Source organism: Drosophila hydei, unplaced genomic scaffold, assembly GCF_003285905.1.
Source record: "Drosophila hydei strain 15085-1641.00,03,60 unplaced genomic scaffold, DhydRS2 tig00000149-arrow-pilon, whole genome shotgun sequence".
Classification (NCBI taxonomy): Eukaryota; Metazoa; Arthropoda; class Insecta; order Diptera; family Drosophilidae; genus Drosophila; species Drosophila hydei.
Window position 1 is genome coordinate 5,898,632 of NW_022045678.1, and position 26,427 is coordinate 5,925,058.

Consider the following 26,427-nt stretch of genomic DNA (forward strand, 5'->3'; position numbering starts at 1 on the left):
CTGGCTTGCCTCCAAATGACTCCCCAACATCGTGCGCACAGGTGCTGGGTCGCTTGCTGTGCGTTGCCAATTAAATGCACACTTTAACCGCAAAATTGCAATCCAGCCATGAATTAAGGTGTGTGCTGGTGTAATGGGAGGTCTCTTACTTCCTAACCCTCCCTATCTCCACACTCACACATAGCCATGCACATGCAGAAGCTGCGTACAACTCACGTTGACCGTAAAAAGTACGCAAAATGACAGCAAACAGCTCGTAACTCAAAATATCTATGCAAATTGCGTACAAAATGTTTGCGCAACAGTTTTCCCCCTTTTGGAAGTCCGCCCGTCTACCAGAAAATAAAAGTAATTGCATTTTATTGCAATGCAAGAAATGAAAATTCTCATATATCTAGTCCATGTATATACAGAATATATACAATATTATTCGGTTGTAGGCCACTTGTGACTGGCTTTGACTACTCTACACACACACACACATACACATAAAACACACACACACAGATGGTAGTATTTTTGTGTGATTTGCATATGGTTCATATATAGCTAGATACTGTTATTGTATCTAACAGATTTCGTTTGCTCAGCCAAAATGTGCTGACAATGCAAATGCCATTTGGAGCACAATCTAAATGGAAAATATGAACAGCAAACTCGTATATAGGTATAGATAAGTGATAGTTAATATTATCCGATTTTGCACGGCATAAACTACTTTTCATTCATTTTCAATTTAATTTGCATAGAAATTTGAATAAATGCAATTATTTTGTAAGTTGAGATTTATAGCTTGCAAGCAGAAGCCACAAGAATTCCAGCTAAACAGAAATTCAGAGAATTTCGAATATTTGCTTAGCAGAGATATAAAACAAACAAATTTCTTTTGCTCAAAAAGAATTTCTAGTATTTTTAGTTTTCGCACTTGGATTTTTCGCATTTAGCTACCTAAGCATAAGCCAATAGCTAATTACTATAAGCATTTGAAGCTTTATAGCCTCAATCAGTCTATTAGCAACTTCAACTCTTTACATATATTCGTGTCATATATGGACGCAAACATGTTTTAAAATAAAAAAGAAACAAAAGCTAATAATTATTTGAATATCATGCAAGTTATATATTAAAGTATAAAATATTTATAATGAAATAAATTTATAACTATTACGAATTCAATAAGCACATATTATTAATGTTAAGTTCCATATATCCCATATATATATATATAATTTAAAACGACTTAAAGTAGTTCTATAAACCCTATATGTGTATATTAAATACAATTCGAAACTAATTTAAGTATCATATAACTAATATTTAGTTGAGGACCGAACACAACATCCACTTTAAACTTGAACCTAGTATAGAAATTCCCAAATTTTGTTGTCCAAGCTACACGAACAAAACACAACTCCTCGTTCCCAAAGCTCTTTTGGAGCACATATCCCAATAACTTTTCTTTATATAAATTAGCTGAAAAAAAAAACAACAAAAAAATGCGCATATGATATGAAACAAAAGAATATACGAATAAATACTAAAAGAAAAATATAACAAACTACACAAATAATAGTAAATAAAATAAATATAAATACAACAAAAACAAGATCAATCAAAACAACAAAAACCAAAAAAAGGAAAAAAGTCGAATAATACATAAACAATATTGTACAATAATTTAGCGCGGATGAGGGATTCGATGGCACGTATCACACCAACATTGTGGTCAAACATAACGGCAGTTGTCTGTACGTGCCCCCTGGTATCTTCAAGAGCACATGCAAGATAGACATCACGTGGTTCCCATTTGATGACCAACATTGCGAAATGAAATTCGGTAGTTGGACTTACGATGGAAATCAGGTAAAGTGTTTAGTACACAGTTACAGTACAGCTACAGTACACACTCAAAGAGCTAAACAGTACCTGGTGCAGTCAACTCTGGCTGTAGTAGAGCTTAAAAGCAAAAACATCACAACACTTCACAATCACGCTTTTTGCTAACACACACTCACACACACACACTAATACACGCACAAGTTAACACGAACACGTGCACGTGCACAGCAAGAAAGTCGGTTAGATACAATGCATAGGCATATACACGCAGGCAGCGGGAGTTATTGACTATTTAGACTATTTAGTTCAGGTTCGACGTTGCTATAGAAAAAACCGTAAGAGTCCTTTGGCACGCGCTGCTTTTGTTTTTGCTTTTCCAAAAATCTATCTCTCGCTCTCTCTCTCTCTCTTTCTCTATAAAAAAATATATTCCCATTTATTTTATAAATCAGTACCTTTCTCTCTTTCCTCCTCACGTCGAACAATTCTTTGCGTTTTTGCGAATTACAAAACCAAAAAGTCAAATGTGCTTAGGCACCCGCAAACAAAAAAGTTTCATCGTGTTGGCTAAAATGTTCAATAAAAGATTGAAAATTTTATCCAAACACTTCAAAAATATACCAACAAAAAACGGATAGCATCAGTAGGACAGTGTTTTGGCAGAGAAGTTAACTGTCAGCAATTATCAGCACAACAGAAATGGAATCATGTGTGAGACCCTCGAAATTTTTCGCCCCTGTTATAAGAACACTGAAAAATTTCAGTTTCAACTATTTTGCATGTTAGCAGATCAAAAACCACGCCCAAAATTTAAATAAAACGAACAATTTTGGACGTACGTAAAGATTCTTAATGGAAGTCAAACAATTGTAAGGTTTTCAGTACAATTTAATTTTATTTCCACGTTTTTTTGCACTAAAAACGCAATAGCAAACTAAAGAAAATAAAAATTAAAATAACAATGTATGTAAAAAAAGTAAAGCTCTCTATTTTTTGCTCGCTGTATCTCTCTCTCGCTCGAACACCTTGAACACATGCTCTCTCTGTACATAAATGTTGTTTCAACGTGGCTTTAAGCAAAATCTCAAACATTATTACTAAAACAAACTAAAAAATGTTACATTTCTTTTTCTCCAAACAATTGATAAAATAAACGAAAAAAACTCAAAACAATACCCAACAAAAAACTCTTAAAAAAAATGAAAAAAAAAATTCGTTTGTCTAAAAAATCAAAAAAAAATGTCAAACAAATTTTTTGAAAAAATCGTTGATAAACAGTTGGATTTGGTTTTGAATTCCGAAGATGGAGGGGATCTTTCCGATTTCATAACAAATGGCGAGTGGTACTTGCTTGGTTAGTAAAAATCATCATAAAACCTAATGCTTATTTCACTAACTGTTTTCTTAACGTTGTTATGTGTAAATGTCTAAAAAAATACAATCATTAACCCAAAACCTAATCACGTATTTTTTTATAATTTACGATATAATTTTTGTACATAAATAAATATATATAATACTAAGTAGAAACTTTTGGACTGGTGCTTTATCAAAATTGCTTACTAGAAATTTTTTCAGTTGCTGCTACTTAAATTGCAAAAAAACCTCTTTTTCGTTTGTAAATAGTATACATATTGATATAGATTAAGAAAATATGAAAATATCTGTGTACATATGTGTATTTGTGTCTCAGTGTCTCATTCAACTTTACTTTCGCTAAATACTAATCGTGAATTTTATTGTTCAGCCATGCCCGGAAAGAAGAATACGATAGTCTACCAGTGCTGCCCAGAACCCTATGTCGATATCACCTTTACTATACAAATACGCCGACGTACATTATATTATTTTTTTAATTTAATTGTACCATGCGTGCTAATATCATCGATGGCTCTGCTTGGCTTCACATTGCCCCCGGATTCGGGCGAGAAATTAACGCTGGGTAAGTATATCTGAAGCCGAATAAGAAAGTTAAAATCCAGAAAAGAACGAAACATCACAACACTATTTGCCCCCACTTGAGCCCAATAATGAGATATTACTACGATAATACATATATATATATATATATAAAACCATTTTGAAAGTTCTTTCAGCGTGTGACTTTTTTAAAAATGCTACAAATCAATTTTTTCAACGTACATATAGTTAGGGCCTATCCAATATATATAAAACACATATATATAAAAGAAATATAATTTTTGGCCAGGTAAAGCAGCGGTAGCGAAATGAGGATTAGCTGGATTTTAATATTGTGCATATATAATAATAACCCATAAAAAGCTCGTAAAACCCAACCAAAATATATTTTGAACGCTGCTTTTAAAGCTAGTCTTAACTAAAAATGCATGTTTTACTTTTCCAGTATTTCTAAAGTGAAGTATACTAAAAACCAAAATAATAAACCAAATAGGTGTGTTGCTCTTTAATCCACAAAAGGCAATGCTCTCTACATGCTAAACCAAATAATTGTAGATCTACAACAGAAATGTTGTGAAACTCCCTTAAAACAAAGACCTCTATAAAACCAAAAACCAAAAAAAATATATTAAAATTTTTCTACTAATATATTAAATATATAAATAACAATTCTTACTTTTTGTCTTTACAATTTTTTCCGTCATTTAGTTTTTAATTTAAAATTGTTTTTTTGATAAACGGTATTTATTGTATTTCTTGTTCCAGGCGTAACTATTCTACTATCATTAACAGTATTTCTAAACCTTGTTGCCGAGTCAATGCCGACAACGTCGGATGCTGTTCCTCTTATAGGTACACACACACGCTATTAATTTAACAATTACTTTAAAAAATGATCAAAAACGAAGTTACCATATCCGGCCCAAATGCTGTTTTTAGTTGTCATTAGTTTAACTACAGTAGTGCAATGAAAAAAATGCGACAAAACAAGAACAAAAACAAAACAACTAAAAACAAATCAGAAATAAGCAAGAAAATACCAATTATTTAGATCACATACACCCACACACACACACACTGGCGAATGATAACTGCTCTATATATATATATATACATATATATATAAATATATTTATATATATATATACATCTCTTAATTCTGTACGTTTGTGTTTGCTAATAGATGAAATTTTCCACTTCCGGACTTTTAACTCAGTTTCAGCCAGCTAAAACTTCTCTTTCTACTGGAACTTTTGGATAGACCTTTACAATAGCATCCAAAAGAAAACAAACCACAAGCAGCACACCTACCAAAAATATCAAAATATAATACACCTCCAACAAACAAAACCCCGTCTGTTTCTCTAACTGTCTATAACTTTGAAGTAAATAAGAATTAATTCAGCTGCAGCAAGTTTTCTTCTATTACTCTCTAGATCTCTCTCTCTCTCACTCTTTCTCTCTCTAAATTGAATCTTTGGCTGAGAAGTGCTACATATCATTATTTTTACTTATCTTAACTGTAAACTTTAAACCTAATCTTAACTCTACTTAATTACATTACAAACTATTGCTCAGCTGATCTAAATAGTAGTCTAGAACATATATTGCTCGTCAACAGCTCTGACATAATTGGTATTTCACAACACTGAAACACGACCCGAACACTACTCACGAATCACGCAACACAAACCACATTTATTTCATATTCGATTACACAATGAAAAGTTTTTACGTTTTTCCATTTCCATTTTGCTGTTTAAACAAAAACAAAAGAAAATGCGTATGTTGAACCCGAGTTCCACTTAGTTTTTCTTCGTTTTGTGTTTCTGTCGGTTTGTTTGTTTTTCTCTACGTGTTTGCCGCTAGCTGAATATAACTCCTTGTTTTTCATATATGCTATATCATTTCGTATAACTCTTTAGTTTATTTATCTGTTATGTTAGCCTGTTAAAGATTGTTAAAAAAGAAAAGCTAACGCAACAAAAATATAAATTAGAACAAAGCTAATACGTTCGTTATGTATATAAGCTTCTCTAAACGAGTAGTATATCATATTTTAAAATATCATATGGGGCAGATCCTGTTTTGTTGCCTGATCAAATCAAGTCATCTAAATAATTAGCAGCAGTAGACGCAATATACTCGTTAAATGTATACTAAATATAGTGCTAAATTGTATATAAAAAAACCTAGACAAATTATGAACAAATCCAACGAACAACCTTTTTTCGCTACCAAAAATATATATATTGAACAATACCAGCCTACAACAAAGCCAAACAAAACAGTCAGAAAAAACATGAATAAACAATACTAAGAATATAAAAAGAATGCGTAGATCTCAACTTGATTTCTTATCGACAGTGAAGGTCATTAAAAAAGAACTGACAACACGAAACTTAAAAGTTATCTTTAAGCATGTATTATACAATACAAATCAAATTTTCTTTATTTTTATTTCCAAGACACTAAAATATAACAAAACAAAAATGTAACTTTTGGGTCTCGCTGTTAATTGAGTTTCTATTTTACTGGCCTGAACTGTACAAGTTCATCAAAAAAGAATTGAAATCTAGAACAAACAAAAGCAAAAAAAGTAGTAAAACGCTGCCCAGTTAGTCATTTGTCCTGACAATATGTAAAAATAAAGATTCTGATGATAATATATGTGTATGTTCATACATATATTTTTGATTTTGTATGCATTGAACAATAACAAAAACAACAACCACAAATCATATCAATTATTAAAACAAAACAAAAAAACAAGAACACGCTATATAAATATTTATATATTGATCAAGGTTTGTATTGGAAGAGACATCAAATGTCAATTTGATACTTGGTAAAGTCGAGAGGAACACATTTAGGCAAGCAATATAGGAAAATCTATAAATATATATGATAAAACATGCATTATGTGTATATATATCAATTAGGTTAAGCGAAAAACGAACACTTACAATTTGTATGCTTTGTAGTTATATTTTGGTAGGTATACGATATACGAGTATTATTTTCAAAGTACTTTTAAGCCGGGCGATAGACCAATTGCCTAACAAATAAATACAACTGTAAATAATACAGACGCACAGACACATACACAGCTATATACACACACAAACACACCTGAACCGACGTAAGTACAAATACAACAATAACAACAACAGCTGAACTCTAAGCGACTATCAATTACTGGCATGCATACCAGGCTAAGAAAAAATAAAAGTGTATCTCTACCAGCTCCTAGTCAACAACAATCAAAAGAAACACCAATTCATTCAAAACTCTCACTTTTGGTCTTTCTCTCCCTCACGCCTTCTCTCTCCTTCATGCCCTCTCGCTCTTCATACCCTTTGTCTCCTCTGTCTTCTTCTCCCTCTTTCTCTCTCACCGTCTCTCTCTCTCTCTCTCTCAGACTCTCTCACTCTCTCCCTCTCTCTCACTGTCTCTATCTGAGTCTCAGTCACACAGTCACACTCTACATCTCTCATTCACTTTCTCTCTCTCTTTCTCTCTCTCTGTCTATCAATGACACAGTCACACTCTATCTTCCACGCTCTCTCCCCGAACTATTTCGTTTCGGCAAGAACTCTTTGTACTTGCACAATAAGCAAATTAAAAAACTACACACTAAATACTTGCCCAACAACAAGTATAACTATTTGCAATCTAATCAACAAAAAATATATATATAACTTATATATATAAACTAAAAAATGTCCTGACTTACGCACCTGTAAATTCCCGACAGTAAAACCCCCGCCCACCCTAAAGGCTAAACAACTCCACTTAAACTGAAAAACTATAAAAAATTTCCAAAGCGCAGATCCATTTGACCAGATGGTAGACTTGCAACTCCACATAATATCGTATCGCTCATCAGGCGCGTTCCATATTATGTCATATATATTTAACAAATATATATATCTATATATATTGCATATACATATATATATATATATATATATTTAACCCTTCCAACGACAAGCCCCGCGTTGAACCACCATAATTTGCATGCAATGCGCAAATTTCTTCTTCCTCTTAATTTTTTGTTTGCAACCAAGTGTCGCGCAGTGTTCAGACGTTTGGCCGGTGCTGCACGTACCAAATTAAATGAGCCGCACGCTGCGTGCTGGTGTGTGGGCGTGGCAAATTGGCGACACGTACCGCTAAGCTCGTTGCCAAAGACAAGGCATAGTTCGAGCGACAAGCTTCAGTTCAATTTATAAATTTTACTCATTTAAGTAACGGCAAAAACTTAACACTAACTTTTGAACCACCCCTCGAACGCCCCACTTGACGCCAAGTAGTGGGCAAATGTTGGAAGGATGTGCACCTTATACCACCATTAAGCTTTCGAAAAGTTGAGCAAACTACAAAAAAAGTGCAAAATAAAAAAAACATTCATTTACGCTGCGTGTTGTGAAAATTTGTGTCAAAATCTGTAGTCCTTGTGTCAGTGTGCTGCCAAAGTTTTCTGTGGTAATAGGGGCAAAAAGTTAAGAAGTTCAAATCTCTTAGTTGATATAGTATTGAAGATCTGAAATGCTTTAGCGGAAAGCAAAACTAATTTTTAATTAAATACATAAAAATTACAGTAGGGAAATTATATTTCAGAAAATGAAAGCAAAATATGGTTTAGTTCGCGTGGATCCCAATCAAAATCGATCGAAAAAGATTATATTGAGTGTAAGTTGTATATAAAAGGCAGGAAATAAGATGATGATGATATAAAAATATAATGAAAAAAATAATATACAAGTTTTATTTAAAGAAAAAGAAAGAAATTTAAAGAAGAAAGAAGAAATTATTTAAATTATGACAGAAATTTATTTTAAAATTAAGTTAAATTGAAATGGTATCCAAATGATATTTATAGAAAAGTATAAATGATAAATATAAAGAAAATTATGTTAAACAGAAAAATATGACCTGAATGAAAATTTTTAAATTGAATTAGGATATTTTCGAAATATGACTTTTTCGAGTGTTAGAAAAAGAAGTTTGAGTAACCAATAGAATATAAGATAAGTCTATCCAAGTTTTTAGCATAGAATTTTGCACAAAAAATTAACTATATGCACATCAAAAGGAGTTTTAGAGCAAATATGGAATCACACACATATTATGGCATATGATTTTTTTAAATGTCTCTTTGCAATCTTTGGCAGATTTTCGCTCAACTTTAATAAAGCTTAATCCTACTGTTTGACTTTATTTATGAATTGTATGTATAACTCCCAGACAAATATATACTCCCACTTTACGAACGTTTCAGTTGTCAGCTAGCCCTCTAGAACCCGCCTACCTACGATCTCTATCCGCAACACCCGAAACTTTGAGTTTGTGCAGCATATACAACTCATATACTCATCTACATAAAAGTCACACTTCATTGAGAAATTGATAAGTTAAATTGATATCAAATCAAACAAACTAAAACGAACATACTAAAAAGCATTAGTCAGCCACAATAAAGATTATACCAGAACAAAAAATACTAAAAACAAAATGCAGCGGCTCAGAGGAAAATCAACGAACATCTCGATAAATCGCTCAAGCTCTCTCTTTCTCCCTGCGAACAACTTAAACACAACCTTTAACAACTAGTACAATAACAACAACAGCTACATCAACAACAACGACAACAGCAACAAGAACAACAACAACTACAACAAAATCAAACTTGTGAATATGCCCTTGGAATAAGTCTGATTATATTGTTTTCTTTTTCGGTCGAGTTTTTAGTTTCATATACACATACTTTATCTATATATTTTATGATTTCGTGCCTCATGATTTTAATTGTATTTTATATCAAACGAAATTCTTTTGTTTCAGGAGTTACAATTCTTCTATCGCTCACAGTGTTTCTCAACCTTGTAGCTGAGACATTGCCCCAAGTATCTGATGCAATCCCCTTGTTAGGTAGCGATTGCATTTAAAACAAAAATCATAAAAAATGCAAATATATATTCAAATTTGTCAAAAACAAAAACAAAACATTAATTAACAAGTTACTTAATATATGATTTATATATACGTACATATAATATATATATATCTATATATATTCATAAATATTATTGTTATCGTTGTTATATATATATATCTATTATGATTACTCACACACATTGCTAAATTGTTCGCATATATATAATCCTTAATTAAAACCAAAAAAAACCAAATCTTAACTTAAATAAAGTATTAGTCTAACAAAAAAACCAAAGTCAACAAAAGTGTCAAAAGTTGTTAAATGTTATTTGTGTACTTCGTACTATGTTTACTAATTACAACAAGTTTTAAATTATTAATTAAACTAAACCAACTCAGATAACTAACTAATTATCTCTCTCTCTCTCTCTCTCTCTGTCTCTATCTTGTTCCAAAAATTGAACTTTAAATGACGTCGTTTCTTATTTAATCATAATATTATGTTGCTATCTCTCTTTTACAAAAAAAAAAACACTCCGTCTCTCTCTCTCGCTCTTCAATATTTTTCGTTCGCTTTTTTAATCCAACTTAAAAAAGTAAAAATAAATTTTTTTTCGGTATACATACCAAAGCCAAGTGCTACGGCACTGTATTCCCCGAAAATATACGTTTAAGATATATTAAAAAAAAAAAACAAAAAAACATCCAGAAAATCCTTACGTCAAAACGAACAAGAAATCTTTTAAATGCTATCGTTATCTACTTACTAAAACACTTCTAATCTATGATTTCCCAACTGAACTTTCTCTTTAAAATGTTCTTAACTTTGCCATTGATATGTGGCCTTTATACTATATTATGCAAAAAATATATATTCTTTTATATAGTGGCTATGATCCAGTACATATGAAGAATCGACAAAGCTGCGTCTAGACTTACAACTCACTTCAATATAATAATATATATACCCAATTTTATTCTGAATCAAAATTCGTGCTGTTTACACTTTTTGATCAAGCAATAGAACATGAAAATACTACTCAAGTATTTTAGCAGATGTATTATATTAAAAATAAAAACAGATTCTAACTTTTTCAACCTGAATTTCAATTAATATTTTGTCATTCCTTTTTTCGAACCACATATATTTAATTCACAAGAACTTCAAAATATTCCAATCTTAGTATTTATTTTATAAAAACGAACTATTTGAAAGTTAACAAAAAATAATATTTAAAAGATAATAAATGAACGTTTGAATTATATTAAAATTTCCTCTTAAGAAAACAAAAGAAGTCCATATTCTTCTCTCACATCTCCAAAACTATTTGCAAACATAGATATATCCTTCAGTTCTATATAAAACCCCTTTAACAAAGTTCTATTGCATTCAAAAAAGAAGCACACCCCGAAAATTCAAAAACTTCCTTTTGCAATTATTCAGAAAAACAATATAGTTATTCCAACTTCTACTAATATAATTCTAAACCAATTATTCCGATATATTTTGTAGAGTACACACTTTCATGTACTTCTTATTTCCACTTCGCAATAAAGTAAACTCCAATCGAATGTAATTACAAAAGATACTTATGAGACAGATTTCAATACAAGTGCGTTTGGGAAAATACTTGTGAAAATGTTAAAAAATTTTGAAAATAAATGCCGATAATTTTTTAATGCATATTATCGTCACCATATATATATTAAAGAAAAAATACGTCACCGATCGATGAAGATGAAAGAAAGAAAGATGTTTTATACTTTATGGTATTATTTTACTATTTTTGCAAATGGCTTTGATTTGTTTTTAATTCATATTAATTTCTCTCGCTCTTACTTGTCGCTCTCACATACTCACTGCCAGTCACGTTTGTTTGTTTGTGTTTTCTTTTTGTAAATCATCACCATATGATATATATATATATATTGAAATATAAATATATATACATATATTATATACTTTATATGTACACCCCCACTGTTCCGAACATTCACCATTTCAAAACGAAAACTGTTCTCAATCAGAAACTGTTCTCGATTATCACAAATTTCGTAAGACCACTGCATAGCTTAATAAATACATCTGAAATACCACTCCAAAACACCAAAACTAAAAAAAAATCCAAATAGTTAGCTTCCATACCCAACTTAATTTTCCTTTTATGCTATATACGCTTTTTTCGTACCATTTGAGCTTCTCTAACTTTCACCTTTTTGACCCATTTCTCGGAATGATATTTTTTGCTCGAGAACCTTTTTGACCATTTCGAAATATATACATAGCATACGAAATATATAATTACTGTTAAATACAAAAGCCAAAAAAAATATCATTTCGTTCGAACAACAAAATATGTAATGAGAGTTCAGTTTGGTTTGTGCAAATGGGTCAAAAATTTATATCTTGCATTCGATAGCTGTTCCTTTTCATTAATTTACCCAATAATTGCACTGCCATAACAAAACGTAATCATAAAGAAAGCAAACCAGAAATTTAATAAACGAAACCAATAAAACGTAACTAAAATAAACACTTCCGTAAATATATAGTATATACTACTATATATTATATTATAACAATCAAGCCTAACAAATGCACTCACAGGCTTTATTTTATTTCTTGCGGAAAAAATATTTGCAGTCTTCCTTTTCACAACGAAAAAATAAAAAAAAAGGTTCAGCCAAAAAATATCATCTAGTTATTTTCCAAAATAGAATTTTTCTTGATTTACAGGGTCTGTGAATAGATCTAAAATAAACTGGAATTATTAAAAAAAGGAACATAGTACTTTCTAAGCACCATCCATAAATAAACTTGTAATATTATTAATAAAAATATTTTAATTTCAATTAATTGAAGTAAATTAAGCTATTTTCAATTTTGGAATAAACTGGAAACCCCAAAAACAGTTTTATCGGCATATGTCTTTAATTCAATAATAGTTTTGTTTACAGAAATTAGCCAAAATTGCAGTCAGTTTTTTAATCTACTTAAAATATTGTTAAATATAACTTCTTTTCAGAAGAGCTAATTGCGCAAATAAAAAATAAAATTCCAGTTTGATTAAAATAATGTAAACTGATCTATTGACAGACTCCATGCCTTTCATCTCTTTACCTACCTTCTTAACTCTCTATAATATCTTTTTAAAAGTTTCGCCAAGTATACAACTTCATTACCTATTGGCAGGTAGCCCCTAACTACCGACTGTTTAGAATGAACTTCAATCTCTCAATTTGTAGCTTTTATCTGATATACAACATTTAAAAAGTTTGCAGTCGGGCATAACCGACTGCATAATACTCGTTCATGGTACAAACAGTACAATGCTAAAATCAAATATTTTTGGATTTCCCGCTACAGCATTTAAAACCGAAATTTATTTTAGTCGATAATACACATATTATATTCCGAGCTTCAAACTTCTATAAAAAAGCAGATGCGACGCGAAACCAATATACTCTATTTTCACTTCGTGAACGGGTATAAAAACAAACAAAAATATTTGCAGGTGTTACCATTCTACTGTCGCAAACAGTTTTCTCTTTATTGGTCGGCAATGTCATAACAAAGACGAGCGAGGCCGTACCACTACTAGGTACTAGTACAACACACATTCTCAATTAATTGTTAATGTTATGCTTTATTTTAAGAAATTAAAAAAAAAAAAAAAGCAAATTAAAAATAATTTACAACTCCAGACAAATTCTTAGCGCTCTATATTACATATATTAAAAAAAACTCTTTTCTCTTTTAGCTTAAAACGAATGTAGCAAATGAAAAACAGTTTTCAAATCTAAAAAATCAGCTGACTAAAATCTAAAAAAAATATTTATCAAAATATATATCTTGTACAAAATTTAAAAGTTAATGCCACTGCGCATTTAAAGTAGGTAAACCAAAAAAAACAAATTGAAAAAAAAAAACTGAATTTAATGAGAGCATGAAGTACAACTCGAAAGGATGAGCAATATATTTCCTATAGCTGCCGTAGTTTAACCCAATTGAATTTCCCATCCCCTTACAGCTAACAAACCATATCGAATGCTTCTCTAGACTTTGGCTGAATCTATTTTTTTACACTTTATATTCTCTTGTTAAATGGAAAACAGAGCGCAAAATTAAAAATTAATGAAAGTAAATGAAAACGTTCACAAGGAAAGCAATATGTTAAACAACGAAGAAAAGCTTCGGCTTGCCGAAACTGATATACCCTTGCTTTTTGTAACTGACACAATGAAAAATATTTGTTCAATTATAATCAAGTAAAGTATTTCTACCACAGTCTAACTTTTCTCTGAATAAGGCTCATTTCAAGTAAATAATCGCTTTACTATTTTTTTATTTAATTATATATATACATATTTACATATACATTTGACATTTAACTCTAATCCATAATAATGGGACTTTATACATAGATCTTATAAATTTTATATAACTTATTTTACATATCGGATATTTAGACCCTGCGACTCGAGAGATATACTAACTCTGGTCACCACATATCATGCTTATAGCAAGGGTATTCAAAAATCATGGAAAATAAAAAATAAAACGAGCAAATTAAAACCTCCATAAAAGTCGGTGCTGTGGGTGCTTTGCTTTAATTGCTTGTCACTGCCATCTCCCCTCAATACCCTTTGATTAAGAATCTAACATAAAGCAGTACACGTATGCAAGCTATGCTTTTAGTAATAATCTAAATAAACTATGTATATATACAAAAATATATTTGTATTGAAACATTTTTAAAAAATTCCTCATTTCCAAGTATCAAAAGCTGACAAAATAGATTGAGAAATTGTTGTTAACCGTAAGACGTCAACCGTCTTGAATCAATTATTGCAATTTTTATTCTAAACCTTATATTAAATATATAAAACAGAAAGCATACCATAAACAAATCCAATGATAAACTAATGAAAACATTTAATTAAAAGATAAACAATTTTGTTTGTGCCAGAGCAATCGAACCCTCACAAAACTCACATTTTACGTGTTTGGCTTCTCTTTTACTAATGCATGACGCTTTCTTTTAAACTAAATTAATAATTTGAATATCAAAAAATGTAAAATAAATAAAAATAAAGTCAAGTAGTCAAAATCATATAGTCGACCAAAAAACTTATATTTTAAATGCTCTAAATTTGTTATTTTTTTATTTAAGGTAACAATTTTATAATTAATCTGCACTCAATTAATCGAATATTATATTATATACAAAGTATATATATAACTTCAATTTAAATATTATAATATTTCTTAACTTATATTAATCACGCGTAAAATTAATTATTCACGCGCATGTTACGTGAATAAGAACTCTTATACTCTTAGCTATACGCCCCATGAACAACTAAAAGTTACGCTGGCTGCAGCTGCAGCGCTCTAATTGTATATAAAAATCATAATATTTATTAATATAGAATTTCAAAGAAATCAACGCCAATTAATATTCAAAAATTGGGGATTCAAACATAGATAATAAATGATAATTTTTGTATTTCGAATATATAATTAACAAGTTCAATACAATTTTTTTAACTAAAAGTAAAGAATTCTAAATTATATTTTTGACCAATTTGGAAAAGTAAATAATATTTAAAAAACAAAGCACTATATTTTGACTACTTTGCTGATTTTTTAAACCAAAACATGCATGTTATGCATGTTGTAAAATTTAAAAAATTAAACGTATGCATGCGCGATACCCTGTAAACTAGTTGTGTGCTCGTAAAGTCGTAGCATCGATCGCATGCTCAGAAAAAAAACACAGCATTTGTTTGACACACTCTAAACTTGTGAAAATTCTTGTATTATTTATATTGGTATATATCGAAACTAAGTAACGTAATGTAAATGCTGTTTTTTTGTAAATTATTATTTCTCAAGCTTCTGTTCTTAGTGTTGCGCAATATTTTTTATAGACCCATGGTTCAAATAATACTAATATTGTATATACAATTTGTTTCTTTTTTTGTTTTATTTTTTGATATTGATGTAAATGATATTCAGGTACATATTTCAACTGCATCATGTTCATGGTTGCATCGTCTGTGGTGTTAACGGTTGTGGTGCTCAACTACCATCATCGTACAGCGGATATACACGAGATGCCACCGTGGGTAAGTCAAATCTAAACAGAATATTAACAAAATATTGAACGAGCATATTTTCTATTAGATAAAGTCCGTTTTCCTACAATGGCTGCCCTGGATATTGCGCATGGGACGGCCTGGCCGCAAGATCACGCGCAAATCAATATTATTAAGCAATCGCATGAAAGAACTGGAATTGAAGGAACGTTCTTCCAAATCGTTACTAGCCAATGTCCTTGACATCGATGACGATTTTCGTCATACAATATCGGGTTCACAAACCGCTATCGGTTCATCGGCGTAAGTATCATTAGTCAATGAATACACCTACCGCATACTTATCGTTTGTTTGCCATCGCTAATGCAGTAGCTTTGGCCGACCCACAACGGTGGAGGAGCATCACACTGCAATAGGCTGCAATCACAAAGATTTACACTTGATTCTTAAAGAATTGCAATTTATAACCGCGCGCATGCGTAAAGCTGACGACGAAGCGGAATTGATAAGCGATTGGAAGTTCGCTGCAATGGTTGTGGATAGGTAAGCTATCGAAAACGTATCAATAATCTACAATGATTACATTACTCGGAGCTTATAGTACACGTACATAAATATAATCTTCAAATTGTTATTAGGGCGAAATTATACATTTCTATTGAAACAGGTGAAGGGAAACATGTCCTCTCAATAGACGGAGGTTATGTCTTCTTTATATTAGATCTAAGTGACCATATTCCTTTATTATTTCCAGATAAAGCAAATAGTGATTCGAATGACTGAGAAAATTGCGGTTGTTTAGCTAATATAAGGGCTAATCAATATCAATAAACTTGAATTCTAAGACGAATCATTGTCAGAATCTTGTTACATTTGTCGAAAGTGTAACTGGGTACTGTATAATTCATTTACATTGAAATATAATAAGAAGCCAGTGAAAATGTGTGATTAAGAATGTACGAAACAACCTCACTGACCAGTTGAATATATAGACAGGCTAAAATCTGGTGAATAACTAACGCAGTGACTGCAAACAGTGCGGTTACTAAGAACTCCCAGGCGTTCTACTAAATCAAACAATTAAGGCAGCAGCCACATGCCCACACAACTTCCGGTTATTTGCTGTAGCATACACGAACCATATATGTATGTAGCATACACACATACACACCCACACACACTTAGCACTCACCTACACAACACGTGGCTTTAATATAAAAGCGCGACTGTTGCTGCCACTTTGTTGATGGTGAAAATTACATGTGGATATGCCTGCGCTCTAGTATATATTATAGATATATGTATTTAATGCTATGAATGCTAGGTATTCTTTACATATTCTATATATTATGTATGCCATTTGTGTAATCTTCTTCCTTTCTTCTACTTCACAGATTTTGTTTAATTGTTTTTACGCTCTTTACGATTATTGCAACGGTAACCGTGTTGCTCTCAGCTCCGCATATAATCGTGCAATAAGGCCGCTCAATTTAGACACGCTAAGTTACATACACACACACTGATACACTCTACTGTATATGAGTAGATACCTAGTTAAGTTAATTTTCAAAAACAAAAACTAGAGAAGCTGCTTCGCAAAAAAGCAAAAAAAATTGTTAATTACATTTTTAAGTCAAAATATAAAAAAGATAAAAGAGGAAAAATGCAAGAGAAAGGGAAAGCGAACACACGTACACAAACATCCACAACAAAGCTCTCGCAATTGTTGTGTATTCCAATAAAAACAAAAAAAAAAATATTTTATGAAATGAAAAAAAAAAACAACAAAAAAAAACAAAGCAAAAATTACTGCCGTACAACAAAAAGAAAAACAAGAAAATATATAGGAAGAAGCTAAATGTCTAGGTTAAAAAATACAAGAAAAGAAAAAAATACAAAAACATTTGCATAGTAATAGCAATAAAAATTTCAGAGAAAAAAGGACAAATGGATTTTGCAATTATGCTCACACACATTAGCACACATACATGAGTGTGTGAAAAACTTATAAGTTAATTATGCTGAGTTGTTATAAATTATGTATATTAGCATACACACAAACAGAGTCAGATAGAAGGAGAAGCGAATACATTATATGTATGTATATAAGAGAGATTGTTCCTATGAGACATTAGATATGTATTTAAGACACACACATACAGTCATACACACACTGAAGGACTTAATTGAGCAATACATATAAACAAAGGGGACAGTGTTAAAAATTCTGAAATGGACTTTAAAAACTCCCTTTTGTTCCATCAATAATTTATATGTTCAAAAAAGCTTTTAACTTGTGAACCAAACAAATAATGGTTTTCATGTCGAAACTTATTTAACTTAATTAAGAAAATGACATATTTATTTTAAAGTTAAGTTCAACTATTTTATTGAAACATTTATATTCAAATAAGAACTTTTTTTTACTTTTCTGAAAGTTTGATCTCAATACTAAATATATTTTAATATTTTTTTTTACAATATTTTTTATTTATAAATTAAGTTTTAAAAATTATTATTTTATAGAATTCATTATTTGAACTATGTGAAAAATACTTTATCTTAATTATTTATTATTCGTAAAAAAAGTTAATATTTTTTATTTAAACAAGCACAGTTTTATCTACATGCTTTTATTGACTGAAACAAGACTTTGAATTCGTTTTACTTTTTGCTCAATAACTTTGAATACATTTCTATTTAGGCAAAGACACAAGAAAATCAAGTTTAAAAAATGTTTAAGTTACATTATTGTCTTAACAAACACTTTTCTTTTGAGCGTGTGGACTGTAAGTTGTGTGGTTAGGATAGCATTTAGGTGGGGCATAAATGGTAACAAACTGACACATAATAATGAATATAATTATATATAAAATAAAAAAAAATAATATATATATATATATATGTATATGTATGTATATATATATATATATATATAAAGATAGTACCATATAGTTAAATAAAAAGCCATACAAAAAAATAAACAAAAAACAACAAAACATACTGAAATAAATATGAAAATTAAAACGGAACAAATACTTTGAGAATATGTTCATTGAACAAACACTGTTTTTAGAAAATTTATTGTTGAAAATGTTGTAGCCAATTGAGAAAATACTAAAATTAATAAAAAGCAAACAAAAAAAAAAAAAAAAAAACAAAAAAGAAAAAGCAAGGAACACACACGTTATAGTCACCAATTAAATGCAAAAGAAGAAAATTAGTCAAACGAAAATAAGAAAAGAAACAAAAACAAAAACAAAACCAAAAACTAGCAATATATAAAAATGAAAATGAAAAGTAAATATATAAAAATAATGAAGACAGGTGTATATATATTTTATGACACATATATCACCGCATATACTCGTATACAGATATATTTTTAATAAAACAAACACAACTGCAAAAGAATCCCCAAAAGGAAGGAAAACACAACCAACCAATAACTACTACAACTGCAACTACAACACAATTTTGTTGGAAATTTTCGTAACTTTTATTTACCAATAATGATTTGTCTCCACATACCCTAGCCATAAACTTTTTTTAACTTTCAAGCGAAACAGTGATATTTACGGTATAAACAAAATACGCTCCCAGATTGTAAAACTTTTCAAAGACCCACCTATAAAAAAACTTTTCTACACACTACAAAAACAATGAAAAATATATTTAAAAAAAAAAAACCTACCTCCTTGTTACACATGTTAAAGAATATGTCTCGTAAACACTGCCGTATGAACTCGCACATACTCGCTATATATCCTACATATAACCAAATCCGATCTGTACTTATGTTAAGCCCACCCGACTGCTATATCTCGTTCTCTCTCTCTATCCTGTTATCTCTGTCCTAGAAATTTCTAACAGAATTGTGCCGTGTCTGCTCCCTGTCTCTCTTCCTCCATTTCATTTACTGCTCAAACAGCATAGCTACATTAAAGGTATTTCTGGTCCAACTGCGAAAAGTAAAGGTTGTGTTGAAGATATTGTCATTTCCGATTTGTAGACTTATTTTGATCTGTTGGAGAGGTCACAACACGCAGTGTATATAGCAGTATTTTCTTCACATTTTCATCTGCTGTTATACACACGCATTTATGTATCAATTTCCCAGCCTCAACTTTTGGTAGGTCCGAACGAATATAGCATAAAAAAGGCCATTTGCGAACGTATCCAACAAATCTTAATGTGTACCTACACATAAACATTTCAAATCTCTCGACTGCAAAACGGAGAGAGTATAACTATTTCATGAAACTCACACACTCACATACACACCCACACACACACTGAAGTGTAAGCTGAACTTTAGATCTGAATGAATCTATATAGAGGGCAGTCGTTTTGTATGTTTTCATTTGATATAATGTAATTTTTGACAAACTGTTCTGTCCCTTTAAGGTTGTTTTAGCGAACAATGAAATAAATAATGAATGAAAATTAATTTCCATTTATTTAAAACGTCGAATACCCTTTCGTTTTTTTGTGATTCGCGCAATTAGCAATGTAATTCAATTGGAAATAGTATTTAATTTTTTTATATATAATTAATTAATTTAGTGCTTAACTTCGAGCAACTAGGCGCATAATTAGAACTACTATCTATATATATCTCTATATATATGTATGTCTTTTTGATAAAAAGAAGCTATTTTAAAAAAGCAAAACCATTTTCTACACTCTTTAAAAGAATGAAGTCTACATATATGTATAATACTATAGCATTAACTAGGCAAACAAAGAATACAAACAACAAAGATTAAAAATAAACTATAAATTAAGCGTCCTACATTAGGAAAGGGCTAACTTTAAAGAAAAACAAAAAACGAATTTAATATTACAGCAGAAAGTAATACGTTAATAAATTTAAAAAAAAAAACGTTTCACACGGCAAAATGTAGTTAAAAAACAAAAATCAAATACATTTTATGATTTGCTAAAGGTTAAAAAAATAAGAAGAAATGCAAAGTAAAAACTCTACTTACTAATACTTCTGATCAGAGAGTTTTACTGAATGTTTAAACTACTGAATAACAAAAGGTTGGCACACCCACACACACACACGCACATACACTCTTCATATACTACCAAACACACACACACACATTCGTCTTATTCTAAATAAAGTGCAGCTCGAAAAATTCATAAATTCCGTTTTACTTTTTTATTGCGAATACATTTTGTTGCATGTCTATGCATCTAAGACCCTAAAAAGGAAAATGAAAACGAAAGTCCCAAAGATCGGTTTACATTTGACACAAAATGTATATTTAATAATTAGCAATTAAATTAAAAATAAAAAAGCTTGGCTATAAACTGCAAACGTTAAACACTAACTCACCAATACAAAAACCGTTAAAAAATCCCAACGCCTCTCAATAAACAAGTCAAATAAAACCAGAAAATTAATATCCCAAAAACCAAAAGCAAAGAAAAACAAAAATCTACCAATTCAATTTAAATAGCTAATTGCATAATTATAATAATAAATCGTTACCGCAAATTGAAAAACTCAAGTTATGCATGTAAATTTAAAGATATAAAAACCAAAAAAAAACAAAAAAAAAATTAGCAAAACCAAAATAAAAAGTCTGTTGTCGATAAGAATTATTGACAGACAAATAACTTTCGTCACATTGACGATAATAATTAATTGTAAGCAGAAACGGAATTAAATGATTTAAATAGTAAATTAACTTTAAAAAAATCGAGAGAAATGATTGCGACAAAACATAAAAAAAAACAGAAATAAGGAAAAACTGAATAAAATTTATTTTGAAAAGAGAAACAACGAATTTTAATTTCATTCATATTCATTTGTTGGTAAATGTAAAGATATAGCTTTCAACCGATTTTGGCAGCTTATATAAATAAAAATTTATACTTTCACTATCCCCATTAGTGGCTTTATGTTTTAGAATATATAATATTTTTCGATTTCCAAAAGGGCAAAATTTATAAGGCCACATGGCTTAGCTTCAGTGTCGGCGGGAAGGGTCAGGAAGGGGTATAGGGGTATATACAGTAACTTATCTAACATGCTCTTTGCACTTGATGTATTAAAAGGGCCGGCTAACTTGCATATAACTAAGAAAATTCAAAACTGTAACAGTCGTCGCTACGAAAGCTTAACAGCATAGACACAGGGTGCCTTGTTAACAGTACACAATGTACGTTAACAGCATCTTATATTTTGCAGCCCTGGTCATACAGCTGATTGCACAAAGCAGAAACAAAAAATTGTTTTCATTGCCACAAAAATCAATAACCATAATTTATTAAAATAAAAGTAAAGAAAATGAATATAGATCTACGCAAATTGTGCCGCATTTGTTTTGTGGATAATGCGGATGTCGACATAACCCAGCATAAAGTTGTAACAGCGGGTCAAGCGAATGAAGCGGAAACCGATGAGGAGGATCACACAATATGTGAAATAATGGAGGCCATGTTTGTGGGTTGCAAAGAATTCAAAATATAAATTTTAAAAAATTTGGTAATATTTTTATATTCTTGCAGCACATCTCACTAGATCTATCAACTGAGCTACCTATGATATGTAATGCGTGCCTCGAGGAGAGCTTAGTGCATTTTGCGTACTTTAGTAAATTGATGATTGCCAACCGACAGCTGCGACAACTCTATAACGAAGCGCAAAAGGAACGGGAGCAATTGGAATTAGAGATGGAGGAGGAGGATATGCAACTGGTTGAGGAGCATCAGCTGAAGCAGAATGAAGAACTGGAGCTTCAGCTGACGGAGCAGCTGCCAAAGCACGAACAGAGGCAGGAGCAGCATCTTCTACTGGAGCCACGTCCCTCTCAGCGTTTGGCTAACGAAGATTCCTTGATTGTATCCGAATTTTTGCCCGCTACTGAACTAGATGTGCAGGAGCACGATAACATATCCAATCAGCTTGCCCACTTTCCCAGCTACGAGATGCGTACGCTAGACTATGCAGCTGTCGAACTTAAGCATGACAATCTAGATGAATACAATGAGACGAATCGTTTACTAGACACCGAACCAAGTGGCAGTCAAGCTATATACAAATGCAAATATTGTCCTTTAGCTTATGCATCACAGCAATTCCTTAAGACTCATGTGAGGCGTTCGCACGTTTGCAAATATTGCACTACAGCTTTTGTCAAGGTGAAAGACCTGAATGCCCACATCCGAGCTAAGCATGCGAATAGCCATCAATGTGTTGTTTGTTTAAATAGCTTCAGCACCAGCAGCAATTTACGTGCGCATTTAAAACGGATGCACGGCGTCCAGCTGCCCGCCCAGGTGGCTTTACTCGACTATCGACCAGCGCAAAGGCAGAAAGAAACAGAACATAGCATCAATAACCATAAATAAATTTCGCCTAGTATCTCTATTCAATTTTAAGTTAAATTGCTTTTTATTGTCCAGTTCACTCTATCTCTCACCAATTGGCCTTTATCTTTATCTAAGCCATCGATATACATAGGCGTAAACTCTCGATAGGCAATGCATACCCTGCGCTCAATCACGTCCTCCCGCAGAACCGAGTGCTCGAACTGATATCGAGATGGTCCATATAGCACGATTAAAGAGAGGCTGTAAAGACGGAAGCAATCTATTAATGGAGTTCTCTTAAATGTAAAAATAAACATTGTTTGAACGGTTTACAGTTCATAAAACCTTTCTGACTAAAAGGTTTATCTTATTTATCTCTACTGAGAACTTGATGGCATGACAAACATATAACACGTGTGGGTACAGTTGTGTGCAGATAGAGGATACAACGATGGCTACTCACTTATTCATGGGTATACGTAGCACTTTGTCCTTAAAGCCAGCCAACTGTTCATGCGTTAAAAGCGGTTCTAGAAGCTCTTTTTTATATTCCGGCAGCAAATCCAAATTATATTTGCCAGGCAGCTTCTGGTCGTAGAGACTTAAAGTCAGCACTGCATTTCCGAGACAATTGACTGTGACCACCCGTTCTCCCCAAATCCAACAATCGTCCACATGGGGATCTATGCTGGCTCCCTTGCTCGGCTCATACTCCAGCGAACATTGCTCGATGGTTTGAAAGTTCCGCAACAGTGGAACGGAATCGAAACGCTGCTGCACATAACGTGTGACTGCGGGAAATCCCTCAAAGGACCCCAATTGTAGGCGTCGTTTCTTAAAGTTCGTCTTCGGCCCGTAGTTCTGCTTGCGACGTCCACTCTGTGAAATATCCCAAGGCAGGTCATCCAGATCAGCTATGAGCTGGGATCCTTCAGCACTTGACAGAAACTGCTCCTGCACGTATATGCCAGGTAGTGTCAGGCTATCAGTCAAATTGTGCTCTGAATGAGCAGCCTGCACAGCCTGCGTATCCCATCCGGGGTAAAAAGTTTTGCATTGCGTACAATACGCCCAGGATTCCAGCTGTTGTAACTGCTGTTGGAGGGAAGGTTTTTCGATGTGAAAGTTCTGTTCACAGGATAAACAGGTACGAACACCTTTACAGCCACAAGGACGCAGTGTATTCATATTAAGCCAAAAATTTAAAAATCAAAATTGCATTAACTTTTGCTTGCGCGAATTGCCAAACAGCTGTTCCTTAAAACAAGTGGCAACTCGAGCACACGCGTTACACGACACAATTGATCGTATGTCAAGCCCCGTAGCTATTGTTTTAATAAGCAGCATATAAAAAATGAAAAACAATTTACGCAAATTTAAAAATGATGCGAGCATTTTAATATTACGCATATTTAGATATAATGCATATATATAATATACAAATGATATTTACAAGAATTTTACACTTCGGACCGCCACAAACAAGAGAGAAAGCTGGCAACGTTCAACAGTAGGCGCTCTCTGAACTACATCTAACTATTGCTTTTCATAATATTTTAACGATATGCTGGGAATTAAATTGGTTATTTTTAAACTGCTGGCATGTTAGGATTATAGGTTTTGGACACTCAAAAGGTTTTTTTATTTCTCATGGGTTCTCAATTTGGTGGGTTCTGTTGCAGGTTTACTTTGTTGAGCTAAATTAAGTTCAACATATTACTATACGTATTTAATCAACATAAATTATTCTTCTTAACTAAAAGTTATAGAAGGTTAACTTAAAAGTTTTCATAGTAACATTTAACAAATATTCAATTCTAATTATGAACATTACATTTTTAAATATTTCTTATTCGGTTGTAAGGTATTTATAAGTTATAAATAGCCATTTCCTTAATCGTTACTATCGTCTACATGTCCAACCATTACTGACGTGTGTGAGCCTATCATTACCATTTCGCGCGTTTTGATGATTGCATAGCTTTGGTGTTTTCTTGTACAAAGTATTATTATACGCATTTAAACAACATGAACGATTCTTGTAAGTTTCTGCTTTTAGTAATTGCAATATATACTGTTATTAATTTGCTGTGTTCATTTAGTTGGTGATTTCAATGCCACACAAACGGCCACGGCAGGCGCCACAAAGGAATCTTCCGGCGAGGTAAATTGAATGTTTTATTATAATTAAATATACACATATTTAATAATGTGCTATGCAGGGCATTATTTCACTGCTGGTGAAGCAAATACTTGATTCACCCGAAGGCAATTTTAAGATGTTCGATGTAACCTACGCTTTGGTGTGTGTCGTGGGAATAGTGAGGAACATCGAAACATCGTCGACAAAGATTACCTATTCTTTGGAGGATCACAGTGGACGCATCGATGCACACTACTGGCTGGAAGAAGGCGATGCGGTCAAAGCGCCCGATGTCATGATCAATAACTACGTCAAAATCTATGGCTCGGTACGCCCGCAGGCAGGCCAAAAGGTTTTGATGGTCTTTAAGCTGATCAACGTGCTGGATCCCAATGAAGTGTGCACCCACGTACTGGAGGCTTTGCACTCACGTTATAAGGCCGAGGAGTATCACGTGAAAGGCAATTCGTCACATGCTCCAAGCAATACGCTCATGAGCAATGTGTCAGCTAGTCAGAGTAATGCAATTGTTGCTGGTCTGGATAGCAAGCAGCTGGCTGTCTTCCAGGCGATCAAGAGCAACTGCTCCGAGGAAGGCATAAATAGACGTGAACTCAAAGCCAAGTTCTCGCAAATAAGTCAAACTGAATTGAAGTGAGTGTCGGAGGAACCCTTTATTATCTATTAATACTTTAATTTTTTCCGTTAGCAATATTTTGGACTTCATGATCTCCGAGGGACATATTTACTCCAGCATCGATCCGGATCACTTTATATGCACAATGTAGTAATCAAGATTAATCATAATATTCCATAAACTATATATACATTTGTAAAACAATCGAATACGAGTCGAAAATTGCGTTAAAATGTTGATTTAAAGCATTTAACCCTTGACTTCTTTTTTCAAATTTGTAAAGTATCAGTAATCTAACTCTGTATTATATTATATACCCTCTAGAAGCTTAATATTTGATATATTGTTGCAATTCTGTTTAAATTCATTTCAAATTTCATTTTCACACTTAGGAGGTGCGCTCTTCAGAACAGTTTACGAATCGAAACACGTTTCAATCTTTGAGGAAGTACATTTTAGTTCCGTAATATGTTACAATTTTAAAAAGCCTATTGAAAGCAAATGTTGCCTGATTAG

The 26,427-nt window shown here is 32.0% G+C and overlaps 4 protein-coding genes across 9 annotated transcripts in view; 3 read left to right on the top strand and 1 right to left on the bottom strand.

The window, feature by feature from the left end:
• LOC111594697 (neuronal acetylcholine receptor subunit alpha-7) overlaps positions 1–17,425 on the top strand; it is a 103,826-nt gene extending 86,401 nt beyond the window's left edge. For 2 of the 6 annotated variants that reach the window (XM_030223258.1, XM_030223257.1), the window contains exons 5-12: positions 1,683–1,863; positions 3,118–3,193; positions 3,587–3,781; positions 4,525–4,611; positions 15,722–15,831; positions 15,890–16,104; positions 16,172–16,345; positions 17,197–17,425. In XM_030223258.1, coding sequence (XP_030079118.1) covers positions 1,683–1,863; positions 3,118–3,193; positions 3,587–3,781; positions 4,525–4,611; positions 15,722–15,831; positions 15,890–16,104; positions 16,172–16,345; positions 17,197–17,281 — 1,123 coding nt within the window. In that variant the 3' untranslated portion in view covers positions 17,282–17,425. Of the gene's footprint in view, positions 1–1,682; positions 1,864–3,117; positions 3,194–3,586; positions 3,851–4,524; positions 4,612–9,606; positions 9,694–15,721; positions 15,832–15,889; positions 16,105–16,171; positions 16,346–17,196 lie in introns of those variants that run through there. The other 4 variants (XM_030223259.1, XM_030223260.1, XM_030223262.1 and 1 more) reach the window with 3 other exon arrangements.
• Positions 17,426–21,997: 4,572 nt separating this feature from the next.
• On the top strand, positions 21,998–23,197 carry LOC111594682 (zinc finger protein sens). The gene is made up of 2 exons (XM_023308102.2): positions 21,998–22,262; positions 22,328–23,197. The coding sequence occupies exons 1-2, from the start codon at positions 22,107–22,109 to the stop codon at positions 23,168–23,170; spliced, it is 999 nt and encodes a 332-aa protein (XP_023163870.2). The 5' UTR covers positions 21,998–22,106; the 3' UTR covers positions 23,171–23,197.
• Positions 23,178–24,387, bottom strand: LOC111594684 (alpha-ketoglutarate-dependent dioxygenase alkB homolog 4). The gene is made up of 2 exons (XM_023308103.2): positions 23,595–24,387; positions 23,178–23,392 (listed from the first exon to the last, which is right to left on the bottom strand). The coding sequence occupies exons 1-2, from the start codon at positions 24,317–24,319 to the stop codon at positions 23,197–23,199; spliced, it is 921 nt and encodes a 306-aa protein (XP_023163871.2). The 5' UTR covers positions 24,320–24,387; the 3' UTR covers positions 23,178–23,196.
• A 675-nt stretch (positions 24,388–25,062) lies between these two features.
• On the top strand, positions 25,063–26,168 carry LOC111594718 (replication protein A 32 kDa subunit). Its single transcript, XM_023308146.2, has 4 exons — positions 25,063–25,172; positions 25,234–25,295; positions 25,354–25,928; positions 25,984–26,168. Exons 1-4 carry the CDS (start codon positions 25,160–25,162, stop codon positions 26,060–26,062), a joined length of 729 nt encoding a protein of 242 aa, XP_023163914.2. The 5' UTR covers positions 25,063–25,159; the 3' UTR covers positions 26,063–26,168.
• Positions 26,169–26,427: the final 259 nt, after the last annotated feature.

Excerpts from the sequence above, each read along its gene's own strand:
- LOC111594682 (XM_023308102.2), top strand. The coding sequence starts at position 22,107 with ATGAATATAGATCTACGCAAATTGTGCCGCATTTGTTTTGTGGATAAT. Across the intron at positions 22,263-22,327 it reads AAATAATGGAGGCCATGTTT|CACATCTCACTAGATCTATC; the intron begins GTGGGTTGCAAA and ends ATATTCTTGCAG.
- LOC111594684 (XM_023308103.2), bottom strand. The coding sequence starts at position 24,319 with ATGAATACACTGCGTCCTTGTGGCTGTAAAGGTGTTCGTACCTGTTTA. Across the intron at positions 23,393-23,594 it reads CTACGTATACCCATGAATAA|CCTCTCTTTAATCGTGCTAT; the intron begins GTGAGTAGCCAT and ends CCGTCTTTACAG.
- LOC111594718 (XM_023308146.2), top strand. Across the intron at positions 25,296-25,353 it reads CAAAGGAATCTTCCGGCGAG|GGCATTATTTCACTGCTGGT; the intron begins GTAAATTGAATG and ends TGTGCTATGCAG. Across the intron at positions 25,929-25,983 it reads ATAAGTCAAACTGAATTGAA|CAATATTTTGGACTTCATGA; the intron begins GTGAGTGTCGGA and ends TTTTTCCGTTAG.